Source organism: Hevea brasiliensis, chromosome 3, assembly GCF_030052815.1.
Source record: "Hevea brasiliensis isolate MT/VB/25A 57/8 chromosome 3, ASM3005281v1, whole genome shotgun sequence".
NCBI lineage: Eukaryota > Viridiplantae > Streptophyta > Magnoliopsida > Malpighiales > Euphorbiaceae > Hevea > Hevea brasiliensis.
Window position 1 is genome coordinate 107,144,691 of NC_079495.1, and position 11,853 is coordinate 107,156,543.

General features: G+C 29.9%; 1 protein-coding gene across 2 annotated transcripts in view; it reads left to right on the forward strand.

Annotated features, from left to right (window-relative positions):
* LOC110668126 (uncharacterized) overlaps positions 1–11,646 on the forward strand; it is a 34,282-nt gene extending 22,636 nt beyond the window's left edge. For both annotated transcript variants that reach the window (XM_058144437.1, XM_058144439.1), the window contains exons 2-6: positions 8,459–8,533; positions 9,373–9,461; positions 9,701–9,785; positions 10,604–10,685; positions 11,344–11,646. In XM_058144437.1, coding sequence (XP_058000420.1) covers positions 8,459–8,533; positions 9,373–9,461; positions 9,701–9,785; positions 10,604–10,685; positions 11,344–11,435 — 423 coding nt within the window. In that variant the 3' untranslated portion in view covers positions 11,436–11,646. The remainder of the gene's footprint in view (positions 1–8,458; positions 8,534–9,372; positions 9,462–9,700; positions 9,786–10,603; positions 10,686–11,343) is intronic.
* The last annotated feature ends 207 nt before the right edge of the window (positions 11,647–11,853 follow it).

The following is an 11,853-nucleotide window of genomic DNA, read 5'->3' on the forward strand; positions in this document are numbered from 1 at the left end:
TCCAATCCATCAAACATGCATATAATTTTACAAGTCCACATGACAATTTATATTACAATTCGAATCATTTAAATATTTCTAACACATGCGGAAATTCTAGGAGTATATAAAATTACAAAACTATTGATAAACAACTGCGAAGGAGAAAAGCAGTTAACCACAATAAAATCCTCCAGAGCTTAAAAAAATATTGAACAGAGTGAGCGTCGACTCGGAGAGTAAAATATCAATTTTAACCATAATCTCTATAACTATCTAGTACTAATGCAACTTTGTGGAGTGAAATGCAACAAAGAACAACATTTTCACATCATAACATCAAAAGGTAATTTGGAGCACTCACGCACTCGTAACATCAATCATAATATATGGAGCCGATCCCTATATAGCTCTCTCTTAAATCCAACTCGTGCCAAGAAGAACTCAAATTTCTGACTTCCACTTAATAACCAAATCGGGTCCAATGAAGAACTCAAGCCGTGTCTACCAGAAGGACCGGGTCCCAGCGAAGATCTCAAGCCGTGTCTACCCGTCCTATCCATAGTCCACACCACATCACACGCACGCCAACGCACGCACACTGCTCCAAATTACCACAACAACATCCATGGCACGCTAACAGTTATGAATGCAACATAAATCGTGCCTAGAGTTTAACTACATAAATATTTGCATATAAGTGATGCATGGGCATGCTTGAACATATAATAATATCGAAATTACAATTAAAATTAATATTTTACTCACAGACTTGACGGCAATCACTGTGGCGGCTGGGCGGAGGAAGAAGGCTGTCCCGGCTCACCTGACAATTATATTACAATTATTTAATACAAATGACTCAATACAAATCAAGAAAAGACCCAATACGTCCTAAGTCGTGCCGAAAATCCGGCAGAGTCTCCCCTATACCTAGGACCTACCCAACCTGCAAAAGGGCTCAAAACACACTTCTATATCCACAATCAATCACATCACACAGCCCCTCCTGGGCCCATCAAATCAATCATCCATCACAATATGTAAAATTTCAATTTAGTCCTTATAATTGATCATTTTTGCAAAAACAGCTCAAATAAGCTCTAAAAATTATAAAACTCTGCCCCGCGGTCCTTAGAAATATTACTAAGCCATTGCAAAAAGAATCGTAATTTTCTAAGTTACCACGAATATTTTATGGATTTTTAATCCTATTTAAGCACTAGAAAATTACGAAAAAGCAAGGTTCGGGTTTACCTTTGCCGATTCCGACTTCAGGAACGCGCTCGGGATGCCTGACAATGGTGGGGTAGCCAAAACCTCGATCCAATTCGGAGACTTTTCCAGAGTGGTTCGTCTCGCCGGAAATTCACGATCCGGACAATAATTTAATTCCGATAATTGAGGATACCTACACGAAGCCCCATAATAATATATAAAATCAGGGGTGTTACAATCATTATGTTATTGTTTTTAACTTCAATGTTCAATTGAGCTATTTGGGTGATGAGTGAAATGGGGAAAATCAGATAAATTCAAATCTTCTTTGCATTCTTGTGCACTCGCTTCTGTGGTTTATTTGAATTGAAAGGGAGTTTTGTTTTGGTTTTGCTTTTTTGATGTTTGAATCTTTTCTCTGTTCTTAATTCATGGTAAAGTTTTTTGGGGCTGCTTGGAGTGACGAGTAAGAAGGGAGTTGTTTTTGGGGGTGGGTGGGTGCGGTGGCGGGGTTAAATGCCCTAAAATTCGGGTCCCTTTTGCGTTAGTGGGTTGCTTTGAACAGCGCAAGAGAAGAAGAAATCTTTTTTTTTTTCTTAAATCAGCCTTGGAAGGAAAAATTTTTAAATGCAGGAATGTGGAAATAAAAGCAAAATTTTGTGCCTTTTTGCTTTGTTTGGCTGTTGAGAAGTTGGAGAAAATAAATTATTTGAGTAATAAATTAATAATGTAATGAAAATTAAGGTCTGCTGTGAAAGCAGACACAAATTCTCAAGGTTATTCATCTTTTGCGTCTGAAAGACCCATACGTAAAATATGCATAGAAAATGTTTGTAATATGCATAATATTATTTAATAATGTTTGTTATGTGTGTGTATATACATAGAAAATATTTTTTAAATTTTATAATTTATACGTAAAATATAATTTAATAATCAATATAAAAGCTTTAATTAATATGAGATTTTACAATCCTTTCAAGATTAGGATTTTATTTGAATGAATCTATTGATAAGGAAAATTATCGTACGGGTGTCTCATGGGAAAGAAAATACTGAAAAGGGGTTAAAAACTAAAAAATTATCAGAATGGGGTGAGTTGAAAATATAGACGCGAGTTAAAGTAACATTTTTAGTTCGGACACTATCAAGAATAGCGTGCGGAGGCAAACCTCGCAAGAAACACGACCATTCGCATCCAAATTTTAAAAAAAAAAAAAAAAAGCTGGACGCTACTTATAGTAGCGTCCAGCTTTTGTTTTAATTTTTTAATATTTTAAATAAAATATAAATATTATTTTAATAAATAATATTATAATAATTAATATTATATATTATAATATTTTTATTATAAAAAATTATTTTTTAATTTAAAATTAAATTAAATTTTAATTAAATAAAAATTTAAAATATAAAATATTACTATAATAAAAAATTTAAATGAAAACCTGGACGTCAACATAAGTAGCATCCAGCTTCTTATTTAATTTTTTAATTATTTTATTTTTATATTTTAAATAAAATATAAATATTATTTTAATAAATAATATTATAATAACTAATATTATATATTATAATATTTTTATTATAAAAAATTATTTTTTAATTTAAAATTAAATTAAATTTTAATTAAATAAAAAATTAAAATATAAAATATTATTATAATAAAATAATTAAAAATTAAAATAAAAAATCTGACGCGATTTATAACAGCGTATAAATTTTATTTTTAATTTTTTAATTATTTTATTTTTATACTTTAAATAAAAATATAAATATTATTTTAATAAATAATAGTATAATAACTAAAATTATATATTATAATTTTTTATTATAAAAAATTATTTTTCAATTTAAAATTAAATTAAATTAAAAAAATATAAAAAATTTTTAATTTAATTTAATTTTAATTTTTAATTGAAAAATAATTTTAATTTTTTATTTAATTAAAATTTAATTTAATTTTAAATTGAAAAATAATTTTTAATAATAAAAAATTATAATATACAATTTTAATTATTATATTATTATTTATTAAAACAATATTTATATTTTTATTTAAAATATAAAATAAAATAATTAAAAAATTAAAAATAAAATCTGGACGCTATTATAAATAGTATCCAGATTTTTCATTTTAATTTTTAATTATTTTATTATAATAATATTTTATATTTTAATTTTTTTATTTAATTAAAATTTAATTTTAAATTAAAAAATAATTTTTTTATAATAAAAATATTATAATATATAATATTAATTATTATAATATTATTTATTGAAATAATATTTATATTTTATTTAAAATATAAAAATAAAATAATTAAAAAATTAAATAAGAAGCTAGACACTACCATACGTAGCGTCCAGATTTTTATTTAATTTTTTTAATTTTTTTATTATAATAATATTTTAATTTTTTATTTAATTAAAATTTAATTTAATTTTAAATTAAAAAATAATTTTTTAAAATAAAAATATTATAATATATAATATTATTTATTAAAATAATATTTATATTTTATTTAAAATATTAAAAAAATTAAAACAAAAGCTGAACGTTACTGTAAGTAGCGTCCAGCTTTCTTTTTTTTTTTGAAACATTGTTAAAATCAGTGTCCCGACTACTTCGCCTCCGCACGCTATCTTTAATAGCGTCCCAACTAAAAATGTTATTTTGACTCCCGTCTGTATTTTCAACTCACCCCGTTCTTGTAATTTTTAAATTTTCAACCCTTTTTTTGTATTTTCTTTCCCATGACACCCTCGCACGGTAATTAACCCCTATTGATATCTATCTATAAATTCATTAAACAGACCAATAATAGCCCTGGACCATGTGGATAGTGAATCGTTGTTCAAATGTGTTAATATAAATATATTATAAATTAATTAATGATTAATTTATAATTAATGATTAATTTACAATTAAAAAAATAAATTACTTTTCTCTCAATACTTAAAATTTTTTTATAATATTATTATTTTAATAGAAAACCTTAAAATAATAATTAAATGATTATCTTATGAAATAATGTCAAAAATTAAAAATTTAAAAATCTCATCATCCTTTTTGTAATTAATTTTTTTTTTCACATTTTCAAAATTAAATTAACTATCGAATTGGATTGAAATTGAAAGTGCTTTTATGTAGAGTTTAGAGGAAGGGAGGAGGAATTCGTGGAGGAAGCTTGGATAAAACAAAAAATACAAGTGTAGTGAGTGATTAATGCTAGTTAATATAATCTGTTTGATTTGATAACTATATATTTTAGTTAGAATAGGAAAGAGTCAAAGGTATTTTAATTAGTTAATAATTCTAATGGTAAATTAATAATCACTATAAAAACTTTAATTATATAACAATTCCTTCAAGATTATGATTTTATTTGAATATATCTTTTGCTTAGTTTATTTTCTGTTAGCATTAAATACAGATAATAATTAATACCATAAAATTCTTAAAGTTTAAATTCAAACCATTCAGCATTTTATTTGAATATCTAGTATCTTATCTATAAATTAACAATTAAAATGTTTAATAATTTAATTTTAATTTTAAACCATGTATTTTTATTTTTAATATTCATAATATTATTTAAAATTGTTTATTATATCTATGAATTGATGAATTGCCAGCAGAGCTACTTGCACATCCAGCAGACCATGCCACCATGGTGGATTGGGGTGGCGAAGTGGTCAACTCTAGGGCCAATGGCCATCACACTTCAACCCATATGGGCTCAGGCCACTTTACCGAAGATGGGTTCGGAAAAGCAAGCTATTTACGGAACCTGGAGATTGTCGACTCCGACAACAGGCCTAGCTTAGCCCAAGCTATCTCTATACTTGCCGAGAGCACAAATTGCTACAAAATCCAGAGTTCCTACAACAATGAATGGGACACATATTTTTACTATGGGCCCCTGGGAACAATCCGCAGTGCTCGTGATCACATCTATATCATCACCACTATCATTATTATTATTATTATTATTATTATTTTAAAAAAATATAATTTCTTAAAAGTTTACGATAGATTTTCTATTATCAAATACTTTTAAAATGAGAAGTAAAACTTTCAACAAATGAATAGTCAAACAAGGGCACCATTCCCTATCTTTTCAGTCGAAACTGTATTTCCTATGCTGAAATTGATACACTCAAACAAGGGCAGATGCTTCGGGACTAAGAGCAACTAATTTCTGCTTCGGGGGTCTTCAGGTTGGGATTCTATAGTACCAACCCAACATATTCAGCTTAGCATGGCCCTTCAATTCCCCTGCCACTTGGGAATATGATTTGATCGCATACCATTTTATTTAGTATGGGTAGCCAACCAAGAAGATCCTGTTCTTGATTCCTCTGGTGCTCTAACCATAGACGGGGATGGAAAACTGAAGATCACATATCAAGGAGGCCTGCCAATAGTTATGAATTCCAATATGGCTATAAAGACTGGCAATAATATTACTGCCACCCTATTCGATTCTAGAAACCTTGTCATTCAACAAGTTGATTCCAGTGGAATTGCAGGACCTGTTTTATGGCAGAGTTTTGACTGTCCCCTTAACATGTTACTGTCTGGAATGAAACTAGGCATGAATCTCAAAATTGGGCAGAACTGGTCACTCACTTCATGGTTAAGTGAAAAAGCTCCTACTCTAGGGGCTTTCAGGCTAGGCCTGGATCCAAGTGCCGCTAACTAGCTACTTGTTTGGCAAGGAGGTGACATTTACTGGTCAAGTGGGGTGTGGCAGAATCGGAGTTTTCTGTCAGCACCTAAGCTGACAAAAAGAAATGATATATATGACTTTGAGTTTGTAGCAAATGAAGGGGAGAAGTACTTCTCATATTCTATCAAAACCAAGTTCGTATTATCTAGATGGGACTTGGACACATTAGGCCAAATTACAGTATCATTCTAGAACAGAGAGATAATTTTAGTACTTGGATATTTGAAACTACTGGTCCATGCAAGTACAGTTCCAAAAATTCAACCGCAGTTTGCCTAACTGAAAAGCATACAAATTGCAGGAATGGTTCAGAGATTTTCGTGCCAATAAGAGGGTATTTTGATTTTAATGAATATAATACATATTTTGATTTTCATATGAACTCTTCTCCTAGTGATTGTCATGCCAAATGCTGAAAAAATTGCACTCGTGTAGCTTATAAGTCTACATCTAGTGATGGAATTGGATGCCAGTTTTTGGAGCTAAGGATCAAAGTTCTAGTGAAGATAACTTGGACTTTATTTTCCTTCTTACTCATGAGAAAAGTGAAGGTAATAGAATTTAAGGTGTTATTTGAGTGTGGGCAAATTTAAAAAAAAAATTTAAAATTGTTCTAGAAATAAAGGCATAATTAGCCTCTTAGTGAAATCTGTAAGCTTTTTCTTAATTGTATGATGTTTTATTTTTATAAACTATTAATAAGTTAAGAGGTGAAAAGCACCTATATTTATCAGAATATTTCAGAATGGATGAATAATAGCTCCAAGCCAATTGTCTTATTATTGCTTGCAATTAAGAATAGCCAAGACCAAAGATTTCCATGCTTTTCCAAGCCTGCCTGCTTCTTCTTCTTCTTCTTCTTTTATTGTTGACTTTAATGTTACTTTGAAATATAAAGCCATGAAGTCTGGGTGTGGGACGTTATATTTGGAAAATTCTTTCCTCTAGTATACATTTATTTTCTTCAGTATAGATTAAAATACAGACATATGATATTTATATATTTAATAAATAAATTTTATTTATATTTTATGTCATAAATTTATAATAAATTAAATGTAAATTTTTTTTTTTAATTTTATTACGTAGGCTATTATATGACCTCTAGTCATACGGTACTAGAAAAGTAAAATATTTTGTATATTTATATAAATATTTAAATATTAAATATATTTTAAATATTTTTATTTTGAAAATATTCATATTTTTATATTAGTTTTTAGGATATGCACAAGGCACGTTAAGGTTGATTTGAGTAACATGGCTAAAAGGTATTGATGGTGATTTATAAGAAAGTTTTATCATCTGCAAATATTATTTCAAGAGCAAAAACAGTCTTCAAATTATTTTCTTCTTGTTTTAAGAATAATGACTCAACATTAACTTTTTTTCATATTTAAATGAGTGCTCTTATGAATTTGTGATATTAATTTTACTTTCTTCATATGTAAAAAATAAAAAAATAAAATTATTAATAGTGAAAAAAAGTGTAAGAACTTTAATTAACAATTTTTACATGAAAATATTAACGAAATTGTAATTTTAGATGGGTTGAACGACGACGTTTGGAATAAAGTAGAAAAATTTGCAACAAGACGAAGAACAAGAAGAAGAGATGGTGACACCAGGAGAGGTGTTAGGGAGAGCAGCTGAAGTGAAACCAGGGAAAGTTGCCTACTTGGCACCCTATCGTAACACTGAAATCCTCTACGTCTACTCCTCCCTTACTGGTCTCCGCCGCACTCTATCACCTTCCCTGGACTCTCCCGACCAGGTCTCTAATCACTCTGTCCCTTGCTATCAAGGGTTTTCTTGCTTTTTCATTATTTCATTTACTTTATCGTAGGTTCAATGCTGCTAACTTCTTTTTGTTCCTATCATTATGTTATTGTTTTTAACTTCAATGTTCAATTGAGCTATTTGGGTGATGAGTGAAATGGGGAAAATCAGATAAATTCAAATCTTCTTTGCATTCTTGTGCATTCGCTTCTGTGGTTTATGTGAATTGAAAGGGAGTTTTGTTTTGGTTTTGCTTTTTTGATGTTTGAATCTTTTCTCTGTTCTTAATTCATGGTCAAGTTTTTTGGGGTTGCTTGGAGTGACGAGTAAGAAGGGAGTTGTTTTTGGGGGTGGGGGGGTGGGTCGGTGGGGTGGGTGCGGTGGCGGGGTTAAATGCCCTAAAATTCGGGTCCCTTATGCGTTAGTCGGTTGCTTTGAACCGCGCAAGAGAAGACGAAATCTTTTTTCTTTTTTTTTTTTTTAAATCAGCCTTGGAAGGAAAAATTTTTAAATGCAGGAATGTGGAAATAAAAGCAAAATTTTGTGCCTTTTTGCTTTCTTTGGTTGTTGAGAACTAGGAGAAAATAAATTATTTGAGTAATAAATTAATAAGGTAATGAAAATTAAGGTCTGCTGTGAAAGCAGACACAAATTCTCAAGTTTTTGAACTTTATACTTTAATTTAACTGAAGTGTACGCCTTAGTGTATTTTGCATTATTATTGTTGATGATTCTAATAATTTCAGAGAGCAATTGTGGAAGTAATTGGACACAAGGCACAGGGTGCTGTTCCAGAGCCTGGTTATGTTGTCATTGCCCGAGTGAGTTTCTTATTATGTCTTAACTCTTTAAGGTTATTCATCTTTTGCATCTGAAAGACCCATGAACAGTGGCAGATCCAGAAAATTTTTTCACTGGGGGCAATATGCGTTAAGTATATAACACTATACACATGTATTCAAAACAAAATAAATATGAAAAATATCAAGAATAAAACTAATAAAGCTTATTAGAATTTTTTATATATTTTATGAATTGTTGAATTTCCATTTTTTTTGATTCCATCATCTAATAAGCCATTTATTATTGTGTAATTAACTATTTGAATTTTCACGTGAGAGTGAATTTAATTCTTTAGGGAAAGTTTTTTGGTTGGAAAGATAATTGAGAAAAAAACTAATATGTAATAAATATAAAGATTTTATAATATGCATAGAAAAATTTTTTTTTCTTTAGTTTAAGGATGAAGATTGACACATATAAGTTTGAACCTGGCAAAAATATATATTGCAATGAATAAATTAATCTAATTTAGTGGTAATTCTATTTATTTTCTAATTTTTACTAGCATTCTAACTAAAATTAAAATAATGATTTGTATTTAGTCTAAGTACAATAAATAAACAACTTAAAAGAATAAGTGAACTATGGGCCATAATTGATAAATTTAGTGGGGGCAAAATTAATAAATTTTATGGGGACAAAATTTTTAAATTTAGTTGAAAATATTAAAAATATTCTACCTATACAAACCCCCATTGTAAATCCGCCCCTGCCCATGAAGGTTCATGTAGAAATAAATTGTTAATGAGATTACTTCACCTTATAAGGTTCATTTAGAAATAAATAAATCTTATTTTGGTCCTTACAATTTGGATAGGTTACTAAAGTGATGGCTAAAATGGCTTCAGCTGACATTATGTGTGTTGGTCCCAAGTCTGTGCGAGAAAAGTTTACTGGCATAATAAGGTATGTAGTTCAGTTTCATCTGTTAAGTAAAACATTATCATGTTGAGTTGATGCCTTGTGGAAATAAAAAACTGTAGTTTGTATAGGACTCCTAGTAATCTTCATACCATTAACACAATAGAATAATTGTATTATTCCGTCTTGCATTTGCACTAATCCTCCTTTTCATTAGAATTACAATAGGATGCGTTATTTTGGGAGCTTAGTTGTATGTGATCTCAAACTCTTTATTTTAACAGGCAACAAGATGTAAGAGCTACTGAGATTGACAAAGTGGATATGCACTTATCATTTCGCCCTGGTGACATTGTCAGAGCTCTAGTGGTATCCTTTTCACTTGAAGTTCTGCTATTGTTTCGCGAAAGATAGATGTAAATATACATTTATTATTACGGTATTACAACAGATCATTGTGCATGCTAACCATGATACACTTAAATAAATCATGCAATTTTATTATTTTTTTTCTGTGTGTGTGTGGTTTAAATGCTTGGACAAGTTGGTTCCAAATAAAAAAATTTATTGAATTATAATAGTTATTGACAATTTTAATAATTGAGGTGGAATAATTAAGAGTATACATGTGACACTCTTGATATCCTATATCACAAACTAATATTACTGGATTATAACAACATTATGACTGGGGACATATGGACATGTCACAGCTGGAAAGGGCAATGGTTTATCCATGATGTCAATGGGTTCTTGCGGATATCCATATCAATGGTTTTATGTAGAGTTTAGAGGAAGGGAGGAGGAATTCGTGGAGGAAACTTGGATAAAACAAAAATAGAGTTTTTAATCTTGGGAATTAGGTACATCCTGGCATGCTAGCTTTATTGACTGCATAGGAGTGAAATGTCTTGGTGGACCATACTAGTTGCTCTTAGTTCAAGCGCATAACCAGGGAATTGTTGAATTGAGCATATGTGGCAGAAAAAGGGTCTATTCTGTGGATTATCCCAAATTAGAAGTTTGGCCCCTCTACCCCTCCCCCTTCTTTTTATTCTCTCTCTCATTCTCATCTGATTGCATTTTATGATTGTTCTTAAATTCTTTATGTGATTACATCAATTTGTATTTACCCTGACTTTTAAAGTTAGTCGTTACCGTATAAAGTTTTCTTTGATACTAAATAGCTGTCCCTTGGAGATGCACGGGCTTATCACCTTTCTACTGCCAAGAATGAGTTAGGTGTTGTATCTGCAGAGAGCACAGCAGGTAAATAATTGTTCCATTTTGGGTTATTGAACTGATTCAGCCAAATAAAAAAGACCAGCAAGCATGTTTTTTTGCTCGAATGTACAAGTCACTAGTATTTATGTCATTACCATGTTTTCTGGAAATAGGCGAAGAAGAGTCAAAAATTGGGTTTTAATTGTCTCATTATATATGAGTTCCTTTTTCTTTATTTTTTATATAGAGGTTTTCCCTGTCAACATAGTGATATTTTGTCCTATTTTTTGAAAGTCCAAGTCTAAATACTCGCAGGCTTAGAATTGCTTTAATTCTATAGATGTTTATGCTTTTATTTCTTTTACATTTCAATAGAATAGAGAGCACAATTTTTAAAGATTTGAAAAAAAAATGCAGTTTTGCTTTTGAGTTCACATGATACAATTTCAACCCCAAGTGCCGAAGGGATAATAAGGCTGATACTGAAGAAATTGCGAACCTTAGAATATTTTATTTGCTCTGTTTTTTTTTTTTTTCCCTTCTCCTTTTAATCTTTTTAGGAGCAAATTTTGATAGAATTCAGATTGAAACTTGTTTGTGTTTGATTGCTTTACACATTCTTCTCAAGCTTGGGTTTACACTGTCAAACATGATCTGCTTTGTATGACGCATCAATTTATCTGTGTTTGGTGTTTTGGTATAGGTGCAACAATGGTTCCCATAAGCTGGACAGAGATGCAATGCTCATTGACTGGCCAAATTGAGCGTAGAAAGGTTGCTAAGGTCGGAAGTTGACCCTACTGTAAAATCAAGCCACAGCAAGAGATACTTCCACACATGCATCGTCCTGAAATTTATACAGGAAGTGCACTTAGAATTTCTTGTTAGTTAGGGAGATCAATGATCTACCAAGTTGTTTTGGTTATTGCCATAATAAAACACTATACTAGGGATTAATTCCAAATCTCATTTCAATAATTTACAGGTTGTGTTGTTATCTCTTTCATTAGTCTCTTACTGCTGCTACTGAACTTAAGTAGTAAACACAGCAATTAACTAGAAGAACTTTAGTTTAGCTCAATTCATTTGTTTTACGGCGTATGTGTTGTAGTGGCTAATAACTCGCATATGAACATATTGCCAATTGAGAAGTGAATTTATAGAATTTTTACAATTTTGTTTTGTTTTTGTGTGTGTGATTATTTACTTTTTG